We start from the raw sequence: 26,549 nt of genomic DNA on the forward strand, positions 1-26,549 counted from the left end.
TTTTTTGTGTGTACAGTGTAACAATGCAAGAAAAGTACCTGTAAATATGTTTTCCAAGTTGTAAAATATTGAAATAAAAATATAGTATTTATACTAAAATATGACTTGGGTGATTGTGTCTCACTGTTTTTCTTAATGTCATGAATATTATTTATAATTAGCCAGAATTTTTTTTATTTATGAATTAGGGATTTTAAACCAACAAATGTATTTTAATGATAGTTTGTGTAATTTGTAAATTGACTGACTTAATGGGGCAATCAATATAGTTTGGTGATCTTAACTCATCTCATCTCATTTTCGTCCTAATTTCTGGGGCCGGGTCGGGGGGGCAGCAGTCTTAGGAGAGAACCCCAGACTTCCCTCTTCCCAGACACTTCCTCCAGCTCCTCCGGGGGGATCCCGAGGCGTTCCCAGGCCTCCCGAGAGACATAGTCCCTCCAGCGTGTCCTGGGTTTCCCTGAGGCCTTCTCTCAGTGGAACATGCCTGGAACACCTCCCTAGGTAGGCGTCCAGGAGGCATCTGAAACAGATGCCCGAGCCACCTCAGCTGAATTCTCTCGATGTGGAGGTGCAGCGGCTCTACTCCAAGCTCCTCCCGGGTGACAGAGCTTCTCACCCTATCCATAAGGGTGCGCCCTGCCACCCTGCAAGCAAAACTAATTTCAGTCGCTTGTATCCAAGATCTTGTCCTTTCAGTCATGATCCAAAGCTCATGACCATAGGTGAGAGTAGAAATGTAGATTGACCGGTAAATTGAGAGCTTTGTCTTCCGCATTACTGCTGCCGCTGCACCAATCCGCCTGTCAATCTCACGCTCCATCCTTCCCTCACTCGTGAACAAAACCCCAAGATACTTGAACTCCTCCACCTGGGGTAAGGACTTTACTCCAACCTGAGGAGGGCAAGCCACCTATTTCCGGTGGAGCACCAGGGCCTCGGACTTGGAGGTGCTGATTCTCATCCCAGCCATGTCACACTCGGCAGCAAACCGCCCCAGTTGCATGCTGAAGGTCCATGTTCGACAAAACCAACAGAACAACATCGTCTGCAAATAACACAGATAAAATCCTGTGGTCCCCAAACCGGACCGCCTCCAGCCCAAGGCTGCACTTTGAAATCCTGTCCATAAAAATGATAAACAGAATTGGTGACAAAGGGCAGCCCTGTCGGAGCCCAACATGCGCTGGAAACAAGTCTGACCAAACTCCTGCTCTGTTAAGGACTGTTCCGTCTCTGTATGAACAGAGTGCCTCTGACCCCATACTTCCAGAGCACCTTCCACAGAATGCCATCTCCAAGTCCACAAAACACATGTGGACTGGTTGGGCATACTCCCATGAACCCTCGAGCACCCTGGTGAGGGTCAAGAGCTGGTCTAGTGTACCACGACCTGAACGAAAACCGCATTGTTCCTCCTGGATCCTAGGTTTAACCATTGGCCAGATCTTCCTCTCCAGTACCCTGGCATAGACTAAACTATCTAAACTTCTGCTATAAAAGGTATTTGTTTTTAGATTATTTTGTTGTAGTGATGTTTACTGATAGAATGTCTTATGACAATTAATAAAACATTTTTGCTCATTTTTATAATGTGGAGCTTATAGACTATATGACTGCATTGACTGGATTTTTATAGCATTTTCATAGCTTTTAATATGAATATTGTTTCACTGAACAGCACATTGCAGGATTTGAATGCATATACAGATGAATACAGATGTGGTAAAACCATCTCATTGGGTTTGTGGACAGAAAGTGTCAACCCCAGAGAACATAAGTAAAAAAAACAGAGTAGCAAAATGAGTCATTGCAGTGTGGTTCAGCTGGCTGATATTTCAGTACAGATACAAGTGCTACTTTAAAAGTTCGCTGGTATCTAAAAAGTATTAATAAATAAAGTGTATATTTATTTATTTATTTAAAAAAATAATCATCATCTGTGTGTTCAACAGGAGAAAAACTTCTACAGTTTTGGAACAAGTATGGTGAATAAATTAGTAATTTAATTTTTATTGTTTTTACTTTTTGGGTGAACTTTTTAATTTTGTAAAGCTATTATTGGTTTAAAAGTTTTTTTCAGTTTGTACCAAATTTGAAGTTTAATTTGTTGTGATTTGGAGTTATTTGTCAGTAATATTGCTGGAATCATCATCACATATAAAGAGAACATTCACTCATTCATTTTCCTTGGGCTTAGTCACTTATTTATCAGGGATCGCCACAGTGGAATGAACCGCTAACTATTCCAGCAAATGTTTTACACAGCGGATGCCCTTCCAACCACAACCCAGTACTGGGAAACACCCATACACTCTTGCATTCACACGCACTCATATACTACGGACAAGTTCATTCAATTCACCTATAGCACATGTCTTTGGACTGTGGGGAAACCAGAGCACCTGGAGGAAACCCTCGCCAACAAAGGGAGAAAATGCAAGCTCCATACAGAAATGCCAACTGGCCCAGCCGGGACTCGAACTAGCAGCCTCTTTGTTGTGAGGTGACAGTGCTAACCACTGAGCCACTGTGCCGCCTCTATTAATAGAACAAACATGTTAAATATATTACATTTATTTCATTTAATATTTCACACAAAAAACAACCTGGACAATAAGCAGTCTGGCTTCATAAGACTGATTCAACTGACTTAACACTATTATCAGTTGTTAAAGCTCTGAAAGTTCATAGAACAGCCTTCTAAATACTCAATTTTCTGGATACCCACGGCATTAGACGCATTTAACCACAAGATTCTATTTTCAACCTTTATGACAAAGTTTATTTCAACTGTGGTCTTTTATCTTAACCGAATTGTTTGAGATTTTCCTCTTAAAGGGCCGGAAAACACCAAGCCAATGTGATGACTCATGTCTAGTCCAAAGAGCTGCACACAAGCACACCAAACAGACGGCAGTCATTGGAAAAGAGCACATGTGTTCTGTGTCTGTGTGAGAGGATGTGTCTTTATGCACACCCAGGGGGGCAGTAGTCTGTGCCCTGTCACTTCAGTTTTTGTTCAGTCGACGGATGATAGGGATTCTACATACTGAATTGCACCTACTCAATCTGACTTTAACCTGAAGAGAGGCACAGTGTGGAACAAACTAATTCAACTAGCCGGACTGATGCTGACTGACGAATCCCAATGGCCAACCATCAACTTTGAGTGTTCTGGCTTCTAGGTAGATCAAATCTCAAAGTTGCATTATCTTACTGGAGTACCTCAGGACTCAGCACTTGGCCCATTTATCTTCTCAATCTTTAAGTCATTGATCTGCTGTTCATGGTGTGTCCTATCGCTACTATGCTAATGGCACTCAAGTCTACCTCTACCGTTATTCTGGCCTTGTGATCTTATGATCACTGATCACATTTCAACATGTTTGACAGACATGTGATAATTAAATACCATAATCTCAACTCAACCTTGCTAAGCAGAACTGCATGTGTATTTGGGTAGTCCGTGCTTCTTCACATCTTCTTCATCAAGCTAGGTGCACCAACAATTACTCTTTCCAGGAACCAGAAACCTAGCCAGCACCCTAGTTGTTTTCACCAAATACATTGATAGAACCACCCACTCTTGCAGATTTTCCTTCTAGAACATTAGGGAGATAAAACCCTTCCTGTTGGGATATGTTACACAACTCCTTGGTTGTTTCGTCCAGGCTGGACTATTGCAATGCTTTCTTGGTAAACCAAACCTCTGCCCCTGATCCAGAATGTTTTCTGGAAAGCCAAAGAAAGCACACATCCAGATACACAGCCACACATCCCACCTCTTTTCATCAACACTGACTTAAAACTGCTGCTTGCATCACATTCAAGGCATTTGTGTTTGAATATATATAACATAATCACTGGCTCTGCATTCAGTTACCTGAATTCACTAATTCAGACTTTTGTGCCTTTAAAAACTTGTGTTCTGCAAGTAAACACCACTTGCATGGTTGTGCATCCCAAAAAGGCACAAAGTGACTTTAATTGACTATTTCCTGAAAACAGTTTAGAAATAAATCTTTGTAGTCAGCAACTGACCCATTAAAACAAGCAACATCTGTTCTATTTTGCTCTTTATTTTAAAAGATTTGAGATTACTTTGACTTTGAGATTAGCTGGTGCATGTATTTCCATATCTCTCCTTTGTAGATCTAATAGCTCCTGTGGTTCCCCTTATTTGTAAATTACTTCGGATAAGTGAAGTTTATTCATAAAGTAATTTCGAGAGGATCACGTGATTATGATTGAACATGGCTGGTACTGCATTAGCATGTATGATCCACCAATCAGGCCATTCCTAACCCACTATAAAAAGCCAGGGTTTTTCACTACAGTTGTCTTCGATTTGAAGAGTCCCCCCTTCCACGCCTACCTCTTCACCTTTCCCTCCATAGGGTGGCACGGTGGCCCAGTGGTTAGCACTGTTGCTTCACAGCAAGAACGTCACCAGTTCTAGTCCTCTAACAGGCCGGGGGTCGTTTCTGTGCATAGTTTGCATGTTCTTCCTGTGCTCGTGTGGGTTTTCCCCGGGTCCTCCGGTTTCCTCTCACATTCCAAAAACATGCACAACAAGTGAATTGATCAATCTAAATTTAGCACTACAGTCAATCTCTCATCCTGCAGCATATCTCTTCATAGCATTCATTCTAGTCGTCAGCTCTTATCAAGGGGGCAGTTGTCGAAATCTACCTGAGCTCAAGGCTCCCCTTTTGCCCTGCAAATGGGATGGAGCCCAGGGCTCAAGGACCTTTTGGGCTCAGGGCTCTCTCCTGGGACAACATGCCAAACTTGCTTATAATCAATCATCAGCTAAGTGTGAACTCTTGAAAAGTAAAAAGGTCTGCAATTTTCTTATAAGATTAGCATTTTCTCAGCCTCCTATTTTTATGTTCAGCTACTGTATTTCCCCTTAAACACACTCTCCCAATTCAAAACTAGATTAAAGACCTATCTGTTCAGTAAAGCATACACTTAGTGCACCACTTAGGGGGCTTCCACACAGGTTATGCATCTTGTTGATATACACTGTGAACATCAGCTACACTAATTATTCTCTTTATTCTCCATTTCCACCTGGGGATACTCTTCCCGAGGCCCTCAGACTATGCAGAGTCACTGATTCGATCCAAGACCAACGACGAGATGATCCCAAGGTTTCCATATCCTGGACCAGACCGTATCCTGAGCAGCTACTGTGATGGTCATGGAGGAGTGGAGAACATGAGACTGATTCCTGTGACGCTCCAGAGACAGACGAGTCTTCGCTGAGGCCAGCTTCCAGCCTCCGCCACTGAGACTGCAGCTCTGCACAAGACGTTTGGCCAGCGGAGAAATTAAAATGGTCGTGCCCAACTGAGCCTGGTTTCTCTCAAGGTTTTTTTTCTTCACTTCCGCCATTAGTGAAGTTTTTTTCCCTCTCCGCTGTCTCCACTGGCTTGCATGTTGTGGGATCTGTAGAGCTGCGCATCGTTGGATTTGCCCTTCAATATTTGGACTCTCAGTAGTGATTATTAAACCACACTGAACTGAGCTCAACTGAACTGAACTTAAAGAGCCCATATTATAGATGAAATAGGGTCATATTTAGGTTGTAAGGGTCTCCAACAACAGTCTAATATGCATGCAAGGTCAAACAACACTTTGATGGTCTTATAATATGCATTTATTTTTACCTAGTTATCCCAGCGACTCCCATATGAATCGTTCAACGATTCATTTGTACCCAAACCCGTCCTCAGCGCGAAGCTAATCTGCGCTGATTGGACCAATGACAGGCTGCTGCGATTGGTCGACGACACTGACAGGCTTCAGGGCAAGACAGAGTGAAATGCCCAGCAGATTATCAACAATATAAAAGTAGTCACAGTGTACACACGCTTCATAGTGGATTTTGGCTGCCAGTGGGTGAATGTAAATATAGACGATGGACTAGAAAATACTGACGACTAACTATTTTATCAAGCAAAAAGTCCAAGAACTGGCGAGGATATGTCCTAGCAGTCTACTTGCTCTTTTTACACACACGCACACACAGGGCCGGCGCGTCCAGAATAGAGACGGCGCGGCGGCGACACCTCCCTCCCCCTCCGCGTCCTCAGTTACATCCGCGATTACAACCCTAAGATTTCAACCGCGACACCCCCTAAAGTCCTCACTTTACAAACGGGTCCCTTTGATCACCCTTTGCCTAGAGCTTTACCCTATTCAGAGACACGCACACACACACATCAACCTCCTAAGAGGAGACACTCACACAAACGACCGTCCTCAGAGGAGCCACACACACACACACATTACACACACACACATAGCTGACTATCCATAAACAAAGCGGCACGCGTCGCGTTTTCAACGTAGCTTTACACGCGATATGAGACTATAAAGAGTTAACCTGATACAGCACACGCGGTTACAAGTAACAAAACACAACTAAATGCATAATTTGCAAGCTAGAGTAAACGAGGCAACAATTTTAATCGCACGTACTTACACTGGTGAAATGGGGGAAGAAACTGATTCATGATCCACTGATCCTTGTTCTGACAGTCTATACTGATCCTTCCTTTAACAAACTGAAGAAGTCTTCTTTGTAAGCAGGTAGTTTCCAGAGGCTCTCGATCTGCTCAAGGCTAGGCTATATGCTAAGGTTTCATCTTTGGGTGAACTGTCAATAATCTCCATCTGCACAGCGTGACTTCATTCTACCGGTGTCTGTGTGTGTCTCTGTGTGTGTGTGTGTGTGTCTGTGTGTGTCTCTGTGTGTGTGTGTGTGTGTCTGTGTGTGTCTCTGTGTGTGTGTGTGTGTGACTTTTTTCTGTTAGTGGGCGGAGCCGCAGGTTTCAAATCTCCCGGGCTTGCGCGTGCAACTACTTGTGTTTCGTAGCTGCGTCATCGCGAAACACCTAATAACTCGTTATCAAGACGACTCGTTTGAAGCACTATGAGTCGACTCTTTTATAGATGAATCAATAGTTTTAAACACTGTACACTTACAGATTTAAGCCTTAGCTGGATATTTCACTTCACTTAGAGCTGTGTGACACACTACATGGAAAGGCATTTTCAAAAACCCATAATATGGGCTCTTTAAACACTACAAACTGAACTACACTGTCCCTATTTACTGTGACCTTTTATGTGAAGCTGCTTTGAAACAATCTACATTGTATAAGCGCTATACAAATAAAGGTGAATTGAATTGAATTGAATTAAAGACTATAAAAATAACTTGTTCGTTGCTATCAATGTGAAACTACTGAACCTACACTGAGAAAATGCTATTTTTATAAGAATTCAGATGCCACATAGAAGCTTTTGCATCTGAACTCAAGTGTCCTCTAGTCTAAATGATTAAATGTAAATGTAGATTAATGTCAGGGTGCACATAACTGCCACAGTAGGACAATAAATCTGATGATCCAAAGCAGGGGTGTCAAACTCCCTGGAGGGCCGCAGCCTTGAAGTTTAATTCCAACCCTGCTCCAACAGTTTGATCAGGTGTGTTTCATTAGGGTTGGAACTAAACTGTGAAGAGCTGCGGCCCTCCAGGAATTGAGTTTGACACCCCTGATCTAAAGTGTCATTAAGTGTCAATGACCCTACAAGATAACCAAAAAAAGCAAGACATAGCAAAAAACCAGAACCAAAAGTCAACCGAAAGTCACACATTATTGTCACATGATCATGCGAGCTTTAACTTATTAACAATGTAGTTATTTACATTAGAAATTTTTAAAGTGACTTGTATTATTGGGGCGCAAACAATTTACTGTATCATAAGCGTAAACAATATTAGCAATGACCAATGCTATGTTTATTAGAAAATCTAAATTAAGGAAAAAGCTAGAGCATTAGAGACATGCCAACAATAATTTTTTTTCTTCTTCTTGTGACGTGTGGCTTGCGAAAAGGCTTAAGCTTCTGTGAAAGTTTTTTTTAGAAGTGAAAGTTTGAATCCACTGAAAAGAAGAAGAGTGCAGCCTAAACAAACTTACCATTTACAATGACCAAGTCCGAGATACCCGAGGCTATTTATCAAAATATAAATACTAAAGATAATGAAGGATGTCTAGATCTGAAGACACATAGACAGAAACACCAGCCACCTCAACTCACAGGTATGTATGCGTAAAAAAACAATTTTCTACTGTCATAACGGTAAATAAAAAGTCAACATCTTGTGTTCTTCATCCTCAGGAAGCATCTCAGTGAAGAGCAGAAAGCTGAGAGCACTTGAAGTGTGTTTGGGATTGTTGTGTGCTCTTCTGCTAACGGCTGTTATAGTGCTCTGTGTGTATTTCAGCATTCAGAGAAAACACTTACTAACACACATCACTGAACTCAATGAAGATCGAGAGCAGTTGCTGAATCAAAACAATGACCTGACTGAAGAAAGAGAGCAGATACTGAAACACAACGATGACCTGACTGAAGAAAGAAAGCAGTTACTTACTAATATCACAAACCTCAATAGAGAAAGAGAGCGGTTACTGAACCACATCGAAAACCTGACTAAAGAAAGGGAGCAGTTAAGGAATGACAAGTGGAAAATGTGGCCATATGAACAAGGTAATTTTTTTAAATGATTGCTTTTAATTTCAAAGTAATTAAACGATTACTTACGACTGTAATTAAGTCAGTAATAATGCCTCCTCCAAAGAAAATCAAAAATTCATACAAATAACAAACAATCATGTTTTGTCATTCATTAGCTTTCTGTTTGATGACTAGTCTATTTCTGGACTGATGATAAACATTTATTAAGCTTTCACTGACAGACCCAATTTAGCCATGACGTCTTTGTGAATGTCGTTTAGACTTCTTTTAAGTTGCTTGCTGCTTATGACTGCAGTCATGTGGGTTATTATTTTTGACTGTTTTAATCAGACTTGACTGTTTAACTGTTTGTAAACTGCTTATATTAACAGATCTGCCTGTTGATAAGTTTAAATGGATTTGCTACAACAACAGTTTCTATTTTATTTCATCTGAGATGAAGAGCTGGAGTGACAGCAGACGAGACTGTCAACAGAGAAAAGCAGATCTGGCCATCATAAAGAGCACAGAGGAAAAAGTGAGAGACAATAAAACATTCTTGTGTTTATTCACCTGCACTGATGCATAGGATTTATTTTATTTGCAATATTCATTTCATATTTTAAAAAGTAGCCAATTTAGCTTGTAACATACTGACATGAAATATCATTGGCGTATGTATATGTTTTATTTTTACAGACATTTTTCCAGAAAGTTGTTGACAGAAATTTTTGGATTGGTCTGACAAAGACAGATGTGTGGAAATGGCTTGATGGCACTGTATTGACTAATGGGTGAGTGATCACTGAATAAACTGAATACATCTTTAGCTTTAAGGTTTCATAAAACTATTAAAATCTAAATCCTAAATATATAATTGAATATTTTAGGTCCAAGACTGACAGCTCTAACTGTGCTGTAGTGGCTGAAGGAGGGTATTATACTTCCGCCTGTAATTCTAACAACGGATGGATCTGTGAGAAGACTCATCATTATTAATCACTCAATATTAAAAGATAATACAGTAAATTAACTGAAGGATTTTTAACAGCTACACTTATTGTAAATCAGTTTGAAAGTTGTATTGTACTAACCTTCGTTTTTTTCTTGTAATAAGAGTTTTTGTTAATTTAGATGGTTATATGGTCAAAAAAATCCCAGTCTCACATATTTAATTTACTATATTATTTTCCTGAAAGCCAAAATGCTAAATGTTATGTATGTCTATTTAGTGAGTACTGTTACTGTATGTACACAGTGGTCAAAATGACAATTTCTACCCAAGATTTTTTTTTTACACAGAGATTGGAAAGTATATTGGTTGAATCTGTGGATTTATGGGATCTTTGCTGCTTTATAAGCCAATAAGCGGTCACTCAATGGTGAAAAAGTGTTGGGTGTTCCCTGACATTTGCATGCTTGTAACTCAACAAGATCCCATATACTATATCTCAAAAGCCTTTTAAATTTTGGTTCTCAACAAACTTTTCTTTCGGTATCTTAATTTTTGAAGTGCTGTATGGTTCATTTGCAGAGATATTCAGATTTCCATCTGGCTCCATTATTTTAGCAGAAGAACAAATAATGTTGAAATGTCTCTTTTCTTTCTACCAAAACAGCTGCATTGAGAAAACCTGTAGTGCCTGTAATGTTTTAACAAAAAAAGTATACATGCCTATATCTTGATAAGTGTTGATATCATTTCAAATGGTCATTATTAAACTCTTTATTCTTAATTAAAATTATCCCATAATTTTTTTTGCATTGTATTCTTTTTCAATGGTCTAAAATCCAATGTGAATCCCCTGCTTGTTGTCCCACACCATCTCACTTTTCAAAGCCAGTGGTCCACCACTGGTTCTTCTGTTCATGGGGACAGAACAACAGTGGGAACAGTGCATTGGCACAGGGAGGTCTGAGCAGTGTTAACTTCACCAAAGAAAGTAGCTAGACACAAATTAAATTGAGAAAATTGGGTTTTGCATGTAAACATCACTTCATAGTACATCCCAAAAAGTGACAAAAGCTGTTTCAATGACTATTCCCTAAAACAGTCAAGAAATGTACCCATTAATGCATGCAGCATCCAGTTTATTTTCCTCATTATTTTAAAAGAAACATTGTACGTTTGCACTGTTAGATTAGTTGAGGGATGTATTTATGCATTGCTCCCTTGTTGATCTAATTGATCTTGTGGATCCTGATTTATCAGAGGCTGCCACAATGGAATTAACCACCAATAACCCACATGAACCGCCAATTACCAATTACCCATATGTTTTTACCCAGCACTGGAAGTACACTAACTTGAGAAACATACACACACACGCACGCACACACGCACACACACACACACACACCTTTGGGAGTGGGGGAAACCAAAGCACCTGGAGGAAACCTACGCAAACATGCAACCTCCACTTAAAAATTCCAGGACTCAAACCAGTGACCTTCTTGCTGTAAGACCACTGTGCTTACCACTGACCCACTCTGTTGCCCCATTTGTAAATTGGCACAAAACCAGTTTCAATGACTACTCTCTAAAAACAAGAAATAGCTGATCTTTTTCATCAGAAATTGGTTCATTAATACACGCAACATCTATGTATTGTGTATTTACAAATGACGAGAACCACAGGATACTCATAAATACACCGTTAGATCAGTTGGGACATGTATTTATGCATTGCTCCCTTGTTGATCTACTTGATCCTGTGGTTCTCGTCATTTGTAAATTCACTCACTCAAAATGTTAGTCGCTGATTTATCAGGGGTTGCCTAAGCAGAATGAACCACCAATTACCCTGGCATATGTTTTTACCCAGCGCTGGGAGTACACTAGAGAACCTCCAGTGTTGGGAAACATCCATACACTCACTCATTCACACATTTATACCACATATCTTTGGGCAGTGAGGGAGGTTGGAGTACCTTGAGGAAACCAACGCAAACATGCAAACTCAGAACACAGAAATGCATCCTGGTCCAGCCAGGATTCGAACCAGCGACCATCTTGCTGTGAGGCGACATAACAGGTGAAGCCTGAATTGTTTTTATAAAAAGAGCATTTTCTCAGCCTTCTTTATTTATGTTCAGTTATTACACTTTGAAGGCAATGAAAAGAACCTATTTATCACTATAAAAGTGAAATTACTAAACCTACACTGAGAAAAATGCTCATTTTAGAAAAAAAGTTTAGATTCTGCTTATCTGAATTAAGTGGCTTTAGCATCTGAACTCCTCAAATGTCCTCTAAATGATTAAATGTAAATGTAACAATGAATCTGATGTTCAAATTTGTCTTTAAGAGCCAATGACCATACAAGGAAGCCAACAAAAATAACATGAACATTTAAGGAAGTAACAACAAACTCAAAGACACTGAAGCAAAAGTAAAAAAAAATACACACATGTATATTTCATGTGATGTAGTTATTTACATTTAGCCATGTAGAGCTTTTATAAAGTGACTTACAATAGAGGAACTTAAATTGTCAATTTGTTGAGTAAACAATATTAGCAATAAACAATGCCATGTTTATTAGAAAAACAAGATTAGGGAACTAGCTAAAGCAGAAGGGACATGTAGACTAGATTTTTTTTCTTCTTTTAATGCGGGTTGGTAAAGTGCTTGTGAAAAGGGGGTTAGCTGTTGTGAAAGTTTTTTTTAAATTATTTTTTACAGAAGTTTGGATGTTCATAACCTAGATCTGAAGAGAAGGGAAGATCAATGCAGACTAAACAAACGATCATAATGACCAACTCAGAGATCCCCGAGGCTATTTATCAAAATGTAGATAATGAAGGATGTCTTGAACTGAAGACACGTAGAGAGAAACACCAGCCACTTCAACTTACAGGTACCTTATTTATTATAACAATCATAAATTATAGCAATCATAAATGTGAAGTGTTAAAATGTATTCTTGTGTTCTTCGCTTTCAGGAAGCGTCTCAGTGAAGAGCAGAAAGCAGAGAGCAGTTGAAGTGTGTTTGGGATTGTTGTGTGCTCTTCTGCTGACGGCTGTAATAGTGCTCTGTGTGTATTTCAGCATTCAGAGAAAACACTTACTAACACACATCACTGAACTCAATGAGGATCAAGAGCAGTTGCTGAATCAAAACAATGACCTGACTGAAGAAAGAGAGCAGATACTGAAACACAACAATGACCTGACCGAAGAAAGAGACAAGATACTGAAACACAACGATGACCTGACCAAAGAAAGAGACAAGATAAGGAATGAGCAGAAGCAACTGCATAATTGGCTTCATGAACAGGGTAAAGTTCTCTTTAATCGTATATTTTGACTATAATTCTTTGAGTCGTTTCTTCAGTTTGGTTTATCTGTTTTGCGTTATTGTTTGGTTTATCTGTCTACAGATATAAAAAAAAGCATAGACTACAATTCATTTAATTTCCATACACTATCATAATTTAAAGGCATTTTTACTTCTGAGTTCCTAGAACTTTTCATAGTTCCTAGAAATAGTTAGAAGTTCACGCTTTTTGGCTTGTTTGCACTGTTGGAACTTTGAACCATGGGTAGTAGCAGCTTTCAGATGCTCCAACTTGAGTCAAGAAGAAGGTGGAGCAAAGGCAGACAATTGGTTAGGGACCAGGGGCCTCATGTACAAAAACTTGCGTTGAATTCATACTAAAACATTGTGTACGAACAAAGCTGTAAATGTGTGTACGCAGTAAAAAATTCAGATGTATGAAACACTGCGTACGCGGAATCCCACACATATTCTCTTTGTACATCCGAATTAACGTGAAACTGATTGCACGTGCACGAGCGCAAAACCCCTCCCTGCCTCCTCCCCTGTATAAATATGGTAATGACTCTACTTTGGCAAAACCAAACGAAAAAAAAATGGCAAAAGCAAGCAAGAAGAGAAACTTCACAGAATGTGAATCGGAGGTGCTCCTATCGGAGGTAGACCGGAGAAAAACTGTGTTATTTGCAAGTTTGTCCTCCGGAATTAATAACAAAAGAAAAAATAGAGTGGGAGAGATTAGCTGACACGGTTAACACAGTGAAGTCTGAACATCCCACTGTGGGTGATTTAAAAAGAAATGGTCCGATGTAAAGGTGCAGGTTAAGAGAACAGCTGCGCACCGTCAAAGTGTGGACCGAAGAGGCGGGGTAACAGGGGATGCTGAACTAACACCCTTTGAGGAGAGAGTTGCCTCAATTGTGCGTGACACTTTACTGTCTGGAGTAGTATCCGTGTCTGTGGGAGAAACAGATGTATTAGAGGAACACTGTGTTAGGGCGGTATAGCAGCACCTCTCCGCTCTTATCAAGGCAGTGCCACCGGCATTTCAGCTGCCCAATCACATTTGAGCATCACATATTATTTGCACATTAATTGAATGGAAATGTTTCTGATTCACGTATGCAAAATCGTCTTCAGTTGGCGCCTTTATAGCAATGTGCGTGCAGTCGATCGCTCTCATTACATTGGGAAAACCGGTGATTGCTGCAAATTGCACTTTATAATGTTTGGCTGGTCAACTGCATGGTATGGGAACCTTATATACCTGCTAGACATGCGGATGATCCCATCCCATTCAGCTGGCATTGCACGGCTCAAAGATACTTTGTAGAGTGCAAATTAACATAATTGCCTCTAGGAGTCGCCAATGGAAATAAAACAAACACACACAAGAAATACACATACGCCAGACATGAAGTTGGCATGGACCAACGCACATTCTCACGTTAATTTCATCATTAGTAAATCCAAACGTGAGCGTGAAATTTGGCGTACGCAAAGTTTTTTGTGCGTACACAGCATTGATCCAGGTACCCAGGTCTATGTGGGGGATGGTCACATAGGCAGGGAAGAAAGCAAGGGCAAGTGATGCCGAAGCAGAGCAGGTGTGCAGGTGAGAGCAGTGATGAGACAATGCTTGGGATGAGATTTAAGAATGCCAGTTGTAGTTGGTCGGCAAGCACAGGGCAAGCCTTTGGGTCTGTGACCATGGTAAGGAATGGTTCAGGAGCAGTTGCCATCATGGGAAAGGGCTGTGGGACTGTGACTATGGCAGATGGAGGCTTAGGAACTAAGGCCATGAATGAGCGAGGCTTCGTGATGGTAGCCATGATGAGTCTTTGAGATAACAGCCATAATAGGGCGAGGACCCATGCCCAGGGTAGCCATGATGGGGCGAGACTCTGGAGTGCTGGACATTATAACTGGTGTGGCAAACATAATGACTTGAGTGGTGTCCTGAAGGGGGATCAACATTTTGTCAGGTCATAATTTAGGAACCCATAGTGTCCCTCAAGAACCACCATGGTCAGTTTAAATGGGTTGTTGAGTCCATGGTAGCAAAGTCATGTGGGTGGTGTGACAACCAATAACCAGGGCAATTAATAGGGCTAACTATGTGGACTAACATGGGGAGCAAAGAATACAGGCTTAAGGAACAAGGGACAAAAAATAAGACATCTGGGAGGGTAAAAGTAATTTTTGAAAATCCATTGGAGAATTGAGTTGTTTGTTACAAAAATGCAGCTTTTTACATCACGAGAAGTTAAATGATTATAAACGTGTGGATTATTTTAATGTTTTGTCAGCTCATTTTGACATGGCCATAAAGATTATAAGGATCCATCTATTAGTTCTTTGACGGAACTAACAGTAAGGGTGAAGGTTAAACACGTGTAAGAAATATTTTTACCTGTTAAAATTGATTTTAATTTGTCTCCAACTCCGAATTTAATTTGACCCCAATTTATAATAATTTAAATTTAGATTCATCCAATTTAGGCTGATTATACCTTATAGGTTGTGGTTTGGTCTAATTTAGATTGATTACCTCAATAAATCCTTATTTTCAGTTAATGGTTCATCGTTTACCCAAAGTCGCTTAGAGTCAGTATGTTGGCCAGCTATCTACTCACGGACACATCCTCGCCAGTTCTGGTTCTTAGATAGAGGATATAACTGTAAACTAATTTCCTTTAAGTAATATTAGGCCCCATGCTTGCTCATACTCTACATAAAGAAAGTTTGATTTAGCCACTAGATTATATCATACCAAGTCAGTGATTGTCAGAAATCAACAGGTCTCTAATTCTGTGCCTATGCTCCATCCATTGAGCCCGAATGCATGACTAATCCTGGTCGTAGGCTGCAGAAACATCAGCCTAAACAATCTACTAGATTTAAATGATTTCAGGAGATATTAGAGTTAAACAAGAATTTTACATTTATTTGTCAGGCAAAGATTTTATATTCCCATTCACATAATTAAACAAAATAAGCCAATTCAGACTGTACAACATCAATTACTCAGATACATTTAAGAGTTAGAGATTAATACCTGACCATGTAGAAATACACTGCAGCATATGAGTCCTGAGGCAGAGCTCAGAGACTTATATAGTGCAACGGGCTATCCTGACTACAGAATCCCACAGACACTTCTGCACGTTTCGCCTAAATACTCAAATCACCATCAATTCTAGACAATAAAAGCTTCACCAAGACTCTTGCCTGGTCATGAGTTGAAGTGAAGACCATTTTCCCTGGAGTGGAGCATCTGGTAGAGATCTTATCAAAGTCAGAACCCAAATGAACTGATATAAAGGAGATTGTAAAATATTACAGTGAAATTAGGACCACTTTACCAATCACACGGAGACATTTAAAATGACACCAAACATGAATATAGAGCCACAAGATACATCATATTAAAAACGTAGACATCCTGTGTGGAGCTGCTCTGGTGGAGAAGGTAAAGTCCAGGGCAAAGAGGGGGGCTCAGGATGCATGATCGACACAACCTGAACTGATTTCCTAGCTGATCTTCTTCTCAGATTAGAAAGTTTATTGTTTTAATGCCTGACCGTTCTCGTAGTCGTGTCTCGTGTGGAGTTCCATTACAGTTCTCAGGGTTTAATATTTTGGAGAGATATAGCCATCCTTACAAGATTAACTAATTTAAATTGATTTCTAAACTGGTTGCGTTTACAGATCAGCTTGCTGACAACTTTAAGTGGATTTACTACAGCTCCAGCTTCTATTATATTTCATTTGAGAAGAAGAGCTGGAGTGACAGCAGACGAGACTGTCAACAGAGAAAAGCAGATCTGGTTATCGCAAAGAGAACAGGGGAATCAGTAAGCAACAAAGAAAAGATTTAGTTTGACATCTGCTACAGTTTTCAGATTTTACAAAAACTTTTAAATGATTTAACTTTTTTATTTTTAAATTGACGTGAATCATATATATATATATATATATATATATATATATATATATATATATATATATATATATATATATATATATATATATATATATATGTATATATATATATATATAACTGCATTTTACAATATATTTTTTATTGTATTTTTTTATATGTTTAATTAAACATTAAAATCTGGTCAAGTGAATTGTAATCATGTATTATACAGACACAAAATATCATAAAGCTATATTTTATCATTACAGACCTTTTTGAAAAAGGTTCTTCAGAATAATAGTTTATGGGTCGGTTGGAGGCAGACAAATGGAGACTGGAAATGGATTGATGATCCTTCAGTGGCAAATGGGTAAGTGATCACTAATTTACTATTTACAGTTAGTATCATATGATAAACAGAGCATAAATTATTCAAAGTAAAATTTCTGATGTTTAAACATTGAATGTTTTAGGTTTGGGTCTGACAGCCTCAACTGTGCTGTAGTGTCTGAAACAAAGTACTTTTCTTATGCCTGCAATACTTCCCATGGATGGATCTGTGAGAGAACAAATATTAACCCTTAAATCACTCATTATGTAACAAGTACATAATAACTTGTTGTCTTTATGTTCTTGGTTTAACCTAGATTGTTCTTTATTCAGTTTCACAATTACCTAATAAACAAACTCATTATGTTTTATTTTAAGTGAGGTAATTTTGTATATATTTATGGGGGAAACTGCTGTCAGTGATAAAACACTCAATAGACAATAGCTAAGGCATTTGTCATTCATGCAGCTTCTTAATGACAGGATGTCATAGTCTGGTAAATTTGTCAAGATTTTATCTAAACAATAAAAATTGTATTGTCTGAATGGGGCTTTACTTCTTTGTCAGGTCATTAAAATTTGAATGTGTTCCTGTTGGATCTTTACATTTGTTTTTATTAAAATAAATATACTCTTTCTCTCTCTCCATGCGGCTGTTTGTAGAACAGCACTATACCATGTCATTATGCTTTCCAACAGTCATTACGGAAGTTGGACATTTCGGCCTAGTCCCTTTATTAATCTGGGATCGCCACAGCGAAATGGACCACCAACTTATCCAGCATATGTTCTTTGCAGCGGATGCCCTACCAGCTGCAACCCATCACCAGGAAACATCCATACACACTCATTTACAAACATACATACGGACAATTTAGCTTACCCAGTACCCCTATACCACGTGTTTTTAGATTGTGGGTGAAACTGGAACACCCGGATGAAACAATGAATTTATCTTTAATCTATCTTATCTGGTTATCCAATATCATTATAAATCAAAATACTGTGCCTCAAGGTGTAAAGTAATGATACCTCAGCAAATCATTAGATAATGATTAATAAGTCAACTTGAAGCTAAAGTACATAACTTTATAACTATTATGGTAATTATTACATATGAATTTGGATTTTTAGTTAACATAGGGAATTGATAGATTATGGTATATACTGCTATATACAGTATATACAGTATATATATATATATATATATATATATATATATATATATATATATATATATATATATATATATATATATATATATATATATATATATATATATATATATATATATATATATATATTTGCAACAATTTATAGATTACTTAATGTATGAATCAGACCGATTGTTCGTTTGTTGCTCATTCAGTAATCTAGGAATTGCGTTGGGTTTTCTATTTGAGTTTGCATTGTGAGGATTTGTAACATGTGTGTTGTCAAACTGATGATGTTTTCTTAATTTGCTGGTGTCTTTTCTATTTGCATGTGTTTTCTTAAGTTGCAGCGCATTAAGCTCTTTTGACCGCCATTGTAATCATTAATAAATGGTTTAGCTCACATGTGTTATGCATTAACTCACGATTATCTGAGCATTGGTTAAGCATTATTTAATGCATTTTATTCTCATCGTAATCTGTTACTAAAAGATGTTTAAATTTAAACCTGTAGGCAGCAGTAGCTGAACACGGAGTGCTGCTTCATCCATAGAAGATACCATGGTAAAATTAATGTTGATATTTTAAATATGTGTTCTGGCACAATGCAATTTGGTAGAGGGCTTATTCGGTGTGTGGCCCATTTTAAATCTAGACTCCAATAGATAGTGTAGATCATTGATTTTAAAGGCAGATCTTAAATACGTGACATAAAAGTTCACCGGAAACATTTATCGAAATTAAAAGTCACTGTACAGGCGTGCGTTTCTCAAACAACAACATAACTCATGGCTGAATTATCATAGTAGGATACATCATTTAGGAAAAAAACGATGTAGTGACCAGTGTTTCCCAAAACACTGTAAAATGTTGAAAAACGTTAGTTATGATATAAAATGTCCATAATGATGTTCTAAACAGGGTGGAGTACTTTAGAGAAAAACCCATAATTTTTTGTGAAAATTATATTGTTTTACACGATCACACAAATGTAAAAAAATCCAATATTAGTTTTGGTAAAAACACGCACTCGTTTTCCATATTAATTGAAATATATATAAACGACACATATAGGACCTATGAATCCTTTACAAGTATTGTTGAGAATTACATAAAATCACTATGCTAACACTAATCTCATCTATAAATCATGTAAATCGTTAATGGTTGTAGGCCTAATTTACAAGAAATAAAAAATTCCACTTAATATCATTATTATTATTATTTTTTTATCTTATAAAAGTCTACTTTCACAAATTGACACATTCAAACCACTGCAGAAATGTTCTAACCTACAGGCCCATGTCATATACAGTAGGCTACATATGTATTTTGCAATAAATAACCTACTATAAATTAAAACCATTAACGTATGCTATATATTTTGTTTTCACAAGCTTTAGAGATGTAATGTAAATTCTGCTTTTAAATAATAGCTCACCTATAGCTTTCGTCATGAGCCACGGCTGTATTCAAAATAGCAAAATTGTTTTCAAAGTGCACTACGAAGGGAAAGCAATTGTCAATATGATGATCGCTAAAACTGAACTGTTAAAATACATTGAAATTACACCCAAGACAGATAACCTTAATGTTTTTTAAAAATTATTCCAAGTTTAAATGTTGGAACATTCTAAATGAATAGGGCATAGGGGGGATAACTAGGAATAGAGCACAGCCAGGAACTATGCGTCTAACTACAGCTCTAAAGGTGTAGTTGTAAGCGTACAAGTTTGCGACACAGTTTGCAAATATTATTTGTATTTGGGAAATGCCAAATTAACGAACTTGCTTTGTAATGACAGAACTTGCGACCTTAGTTAGCTAACGATGGTTTTCGGAAACGCATCACAGGTCAGTTCTACAGCTCTGTAATTTAAAAAATAATGGAAGTCACTGGAAACAAAAGTAGAGCTCTTTAATTGTAATTATTATTGGTAAACTGTAGTGCTGTATAATTGTAGAGCTAAGCAATTATAATGTGTATCTCAGCATTGAAACAATTTAGACTAAAACAGCTTGCCACAAGTGAGGCTTGATAATTATAAGAGATAGCACTGAATAGTGAGCTCTACAATGACAATTCCCATAGTAATCATTGAACTCATTCATTCATTCATTCATTCATTCATTCATTTTCTTTCCGGATTCACTTTTCTATTCTAGTCCCTTTATTAATCAGGGGTCACGCCCCTATGGGAAACACCCATAGACTCCTGCTACCCACTGTGCCACCGTGTTGCCCTATAATTGAGCTCTCTAACTGTAATTGTTATAATAATATTGTAATAAAATATTTGTAGAGCTCTCTTATTTATTTTTTTTAAATAAAAAACGTTGCCTTCAAGTTTTAAGTAGAATCAAGTTGTTTCACTTACATTTAACTGACTTAAGAAATCAAGTTACATTTTGCAACTTAGAAAACTTGGACGTGATTGAAACATTCATTCTCTTACTTTTCAGCGAAGTCCTTTTATTAATCTGGGGTCGCCACAGCGGAATGAACCGCCAACTTATCCAGCGTATGTTTTACACAGCGGATGCCCTTCCGGCTACAACCCATTACTGGGAAACACTCATACACTCTCATTCACACAAATACACCATGGATAACTTTAGCCTACCCAATTCACCTGTGCCGCATGTCTTTGGACTTGTGGGGGAAACCGGAGAACCTGGAGAAAACCCACGTGAACACGGGGAGAACATGCAAACTCCACACAGAAACACCAACTGACCCAGCCGAGGCTCGAACCAGCGACCTTCTTGCTGTGAGGTGACAGCACTACCTACTGCGCCACTGCGTCGCCATGATTAAGATTATTTCATTAATATAATAATAATAATAATGATAATAATAATAATACATAATTGGTGACACTTTATTTTGATGGTCCATTTGAATATTAGTAGACTGTCTGCTTAATATGTTGATATTGCTGCTAAACAGGCATTTAACTGACTATAAGAAACTTTGCCCGTACATGTAAACTTACACTAACACTAACACTAACCCCAACCTAACACTCTACTTATAATCTAATGAGAAGTAGTTGGCATGTAGATGCAATGTAACTTAATTCAACAAACAGATCATCAAAATAAAGAGTGATTTTATTATTTATTTAGTTATTCTAGTTAAAATTATTAAAATAATAATAAAAAACAGACACATCCTTCTTCAGTCATAACTTTGGTCATAAAAGGTAATGCTATACATTTAGTTGTGGTTAAATGACCTGTTGAAACTTTCCGGCTAACCATTAAAAAAGGAACTAGAAGACATGAGAAAGAAATGACAAGCCGAAAGAAACAGAAGCAAAGACCACAATGAAACTTTTACCATAGAGTCATGAGTTTCAAATCTTTTTAAATTGTTTTATCATGAAATTATTTACATTTAAGAACATTTTAACTCACAATTGCAATTTGACATATAAATAAACAAGTAGCAACATACAATGCGCATGTTTTGTTGGAAAGCTAGATTAGAGAACAAACCAAACAGAGGAGTGATGCTGAGAAGAGATTTTTCTTCCTTCTTCTTTTTAGATTTAGGTAATGTGGTTACGGAAAAAAAAGGATCTGTCTTCAGCTGGTGTTGAAATGTTGGTTTCAGAAGTTTAGTCATTTAAAGTGTAGAGCTGTGGAGGAAAGCAGTGCAGCTTTAACAAAAATACCATTAACACAGCATCATAATGACAGACTCAGCGATACCTGAAGCTGTTTATGAAAACTTTAATATCGAAGGACATCTTTACCTGAAGACACATGCACAGAAACACCAGCCACCTCAAATCACAGGTACGTAAGTGTGATTAAGTTTTTACTGTCATAAGAGTGAATAAAAAGTCAACATCTTGTGTTCTTCGTCCTCAGGAAGCGTCTCGGTGAAGAGCAGAAAGCAGAGAGCAGTTGAAGTGTGTTTGGGATTGTTGTGTGCTCTTCTGCTGACGGCTGTAATAATGGTCTGTGTGTTTTTCATCATTCAGAGAAAACACTTACTAACACACATCACTGAACTCAATGAAGAACGAGAGGAGATACTAAACAACATCACCAACCTCAACGAGGAAAGACAACATATAATAAACCAGATTGATGAACTACAGCTTGGCTTTTATGAGCAAGGTTTTTATGTTTATTCTATCTAACTATATGCTCAACTGGTAATGAGGAATGAATTCAACCATGATACTGCATACATTTTTGCATGGAAAGAATTTAATTGTCTAAACTGGTTGCGTTTACAGATCAGCTTGATGACAACTTTAAGTGGATTTACTACAACTTCAGTTTCTATTATATTTCATCTGAGAAGAAAAGCTGGAGTGACAGCAGACGAGACTGTCAACAGAGAAAAGCAGATCTGGCTATAATAAAGAGCCCAAAGGAAAAAGTAAGTTACTGTTGGTCTGTAAAATTCACTTTTTTATTACAAGATATCTGTTAATTAGCAGTTTATTATCTTGTGTTTACCGTTTATTTACGGTTGTCAATTGTATTATTGGACCTTGATCTCTGCTCAATCGACTTTTGATGTTGAAATTCCAACTCAATAGTTTAACAAAGTGACTTTTATTGACGTTTTATAAGTTTGAAGTAATATAATAGTATATAGAGAAGTAGGTCTGTAAAATAAAAAGTTTTTATACCGTAATATCCACTTAACGACCACTTTATTAGGTACACCTGTCCAACTGCTCGTTAACGCAAGCGATGCTTTTGATCACACGAAGTAAAGAGGGTTGGGGGGTGCTTTTGATCGCGCGAAGGTGAGTGAATTATTAGGAGGCGATGTTAAGTATGAGGTGAGTTAAGAGGATAATGGCCAGACTGGGTCCAGCTGATAGAAAGGCTACAGTAACTCAAATATCCACTTGTTACAACCGAGGTATAAAACCGAGGTTGGTAACTTGTTACAACCCAGGTAGAAGAGCATCTCTGAATACACAGCACATCTAACCATGAGGCGGATGAGCTACAGCAGCAGAAGACCACACCGGGTGACACTCCTGTCATCTAAGAACAGGAAACTGAGGCTATGATTTGCACAGGCTAACCTAATGGACTATATAATAGAAGTTTGGAAAACGTTACCTGCTCTGACGAGTCTCGATTTCTGCTGAGACATTCGGATGGTAGGGTCAGAATTTGGCATCAACAACATGAAGGCATGGATCCATCCTGCCTTGTATCAACGGTTCAGGCTGGTGGTGGTGGTGTAATGGTGTGGGAGATATTTTCTTGGCACACTTTGGGTCCATTAGTACCAGTTGAGCATCATGTCAACACCACAGCCTTCCTGAGTATTGTTGCTAACCATTTTATGACCACAGTGTACCCATCTTCTGATGGCTACTTCCAGCAGGATAACGCACCATGTCATAAAGCGTGAATCATCTCAGACAGGTTTCTTGAACATGACAATAAGTTCACTGTACTCGAATGGCCTCCACAGTCACCAGATCTCAGTTGTTGTTCAAAAAGGTCATGATTCGCACTCATCAAATAATTGCATCGTAGAGTTTTATTTTACATTCTTTAGGTGAAACAGAACACACAAACGTTTCACACAATGCCTTCCTCAGTGTGTCAAAAACGTTTTTATAAGAAAGATCAAGGTCCCATAATGCAATTCAAAAGTATAGATAAATGAAGAAAAATAAAAACATGTTTGGGATCTGTTTGGAAAATGTCTTGTTTTAATGACTCTAAGTTGACTTTTTCTTTTGAGAGACATTAACTTTATACAGGATGAACATTTAGAATTTAAACTCTACATGATGTTTTCATTCACTAAGAGCTGTGTTACACACTGCATGAAAGGAAGGTCATTTTCAAAAATCCATAATAGGGGCTCTTTAAAACTGAATGGATTTTGAGAAACATTAATTTACAGATATTCCTTTACAGTGTAGTTGCCAATTAATAATAAATTACTGTTCACTCATAACAGGAGTTTTTACTGAAGGTTGCTGCTTCGGATTCTTATTGGATTGGTCTGACAAAGAAATATAATAGACGGTGGTATTGGGTCGATGGCAGTTCATTTTTGACAGATTGGTGAGATATCACTGAACTGGTTAGCTTAAATGTCTGTCTACCTACATTATCATGTCATACTAATAAATGACTTAGTCTACTTATAATAAAACAGTTTCTTTATTGTTGTTTCAGGTACTTGCTTCGATACAGTTATTATGACTGTGCTATGATAACTTCAGTTTCAGTCTGGAGAGGAGAGTCATGTGCTAATTTAAACAAATGGATCTGCAAGAGAACAGTTACAAAAATTACTTATTAAATAAAATAAAAATGTATGTGAAATAAATTAGTGTTGTAAACCCAAAATGGCAGTTGCTTTGTAATTGTTATCCCACCACTGTACAGTACAAGTTATTTGGGATTTTAGCATCTTTCTGACAGCAAAATGTGAATTTAAATGCAGAGTGTATCATGTAGGAAACAATTCCAACTCTAAAAATAAGTCTTACATGGAAGAATCATCTGAATGTTTTGTGTAAATAAATTTTAATTTGTAATAATTTATGTGTGTCTAATTTTGTATCTGAAGCTTTTGGTACTGCAATTTTGGCCCTGCTAGAAGAGATGCATATCTCAATGGGAAATTCCTAGTAAAATGAAGGATAAATGAATAAAGGGCTGCAAAGTGGCACAGTGGGTAGCACAATCGCCTCACAGCAAGAAGGTCGCTGGTTTGAGCCCCGACTGGGTCAGTTGGCATTTCTGTGTGGAGTTTGTTTCCTCCCAGTGCTCCAGTTTCCCCCACAATTGAAAGGCATGTGGTATAGGTGAATTGAATAAGCTAAATTGGCCGTAGTGTATGTGAGTGTGTGCAAGAGTGTGTGGGAGTTTCCCAGTGTTGAATTGCGACTAAAAGGGCATCTGCTGCGTAAAACGTGCTGGATAAGTGGGCGGTTCATTCCACAGATTAATTAACCCATGCAGCTAGCAAAATTCATGTGGCCCAAATCCGGCCCACACCAGACACTTACATCTGGCCCACATACCGCATGGAATGATGGCACTTGGGCGGTCCGCTCTTGTTTGCCAGATCTGGGCCACAATTAAGCCATAGTAATACCATATATCAGTCAGAATTCAACGAAATTAACCAGAACTGACCCTATTGTGGGCCACAGTTCGCTTTTATTCTGGCCCAGATCTGGCCCTCACCAGACGCTTACATCTGGACCATATACTGAATGGAATGATGCTCTAGGGCGGTCCGCTCCTGTTTGTCAGATCTGGGCCACAAATAAGCCAAAGCAATACAACACATTAGCCAGAATTCAACCAAATGAACCAGAACTGACCCTATTCTGGGCCACAATTTGCTTTTATTCTGGCCCAGATCTGTCCTACACCTTACACTTGCTGGGTGTGGCAAAGTACAAAAATCCCAGCATGCATTGCAGTACATTATATAGCTTATTGATGCTGCAGTTTTCATTATTTGCTTTTGATTCTGCTGTTTATGTTGACGTTGTTGATTTTGTCACTTTTAATATCCTGTTTGTGATGTTTGTAAGTTTTGTTCATTTTGTTGTCACCGTTGTTGAGGTTCATACGCTGATTATTGATGTCTCTGTGAGCAGAAGTTGAACCATAGAAGCTTATAAACCTTCATAATCCTGTGGCATGTGCAAGCATGTTATCACGTTACTTCTAATAATGGATTAAACATTGGTTAACATTAGTGAATTATTATTTCATCACAGGTTGTGCTTTACTTCAATTTATTGTTCTTTTTTTACTTGGTTTGTTAGCTGTAATGAATAAACTTTTCAAGCAAAGTTTTTAAAAGTTACAGCAGCCGAAAAGATAAATTATATTAAGAGGTTCAGGGCTATGAGCACAACTAATGCAAACACTTTTCTCCATGATAGTGACTTTAGTTTATGTGGTCCAATTATGTTTTAGGATAACTGGGCTACATTTGCCATATCTTCTCTGGGCCACTTTAGGCTCACAGCCACATTAGCCAGAGCTAAGTGTGTCAAATATTTGCCAAAAGTGGCCCACATTTGTTTTAGGATAACTGGGCCACATTTTCCATATCTTCTCTAGGCCATTATAGACTAACGGCTGCATAAGCCAGAGTTTACTGTGCCAAATATTTGCCAAACTGGCCCACATGTTTTAAAATAACTGGGCCACATTTTTTGCCTTAAATGGCCCATATATGAATTTGAATCTTTGGCCCCCCTCTGCCATTGTACAGGTGGGCCACTTCAGGCTCCGCGGGAGCCATTGCACTGAAAAAAAAGAGTGAACACTGCTCATCTCAGACCA

The 26,549-nt window shown here is 38.2% G+C and overlaps 3 protein-coding genes across 3 annotated transcripts; all 3 read left to right on the plus strand.

Annotated features, from left to right (window-relative positions):
* Positions 1-7,993: 7,993 nt before the first annotated feature.
* LOC130236537 (C-type lectin domain family 12 member B) lies at positions 7,994-10,248 on the plus strand. Its single transcript, XM_056467261.1, has 5 exons — positions 7,994-8,123; positions 8,203-8,574; positions 8,934-9,079; positions 9,241-9,335; positions 9,432-10,248. Exons 1-5 carry the CDS (start codon positions 8,009-8,011, stop codon positions 9,538-9,540), a joined length of 837 nt encoding a protein of 278 aa, XP_056323236.1. The 5' UTR covers positions 7,994-8,008; the 3' UTR covers positions 9,541-10,248.
* A 2,002-nt stretch (positions 10,249-12,250) lies between these two features.
* LOC130236699 (C-type lectin domain family 12 member B-like) lies at positions 12,251-17,331 on the plus strand. The gene is made up of 5 exons (XM_056467458.1): positions 12,251-12,401; positions 12,487-12,822; positions 16,533-16,678; positions 17,016-17,116; positions 17,220-17,331. The coding sequence occupies exons 1-5, from the start codon at positions 12,272-12,274 to the stop codon at positions 17,329-17,331; spliced, it is 825 nt and encodes a 274-aa protein (XP_056323433.1). The 5' UTR covers positions 12,251-12,271.
* A 4,534-nt stretch (positions 17,332-21,865) lies between these two features.
* si:ch211-193e13.5 (natural killer cells antigen CD94) lies at positions 21,866-24,778 on the plus strand. Its single transcript, XM_056466359.1, has 5 exons — positions 21,866-22,034; positions 22,110-22,361; positions 22,484-22,629; positions 24,190-24,296; positions 24,411-24,778. The coding sequence occupies exons 1-5, from the start codon at positions 21,929-21,931 to the stop codon at positions 24,535-24,537; spliced, it is 738 nt and encodes a 245-aa protein (XP_056322334.1). The 5' UTR covers positions 21,866-21,928; the 3' UTR covers positions 24,538-24,778.
* Positions 24,779-26,549: the final 1,771 nt, after the last annotated feature.

This window comes from Danio aesculapii, chromosome 10 (assembly GCF_903798145.1).
Source record: "Danio aesculapii chromosome 10, fDanAes4.1, whole genome shotgun sequence".
NCBI classification, from domain to species: domain Eukaryota; kingdom Metazoa; phylum Chordata; class Actinopteri; order Cypriniformes; family Danionidae; genus Danio; species Danio aesculapii.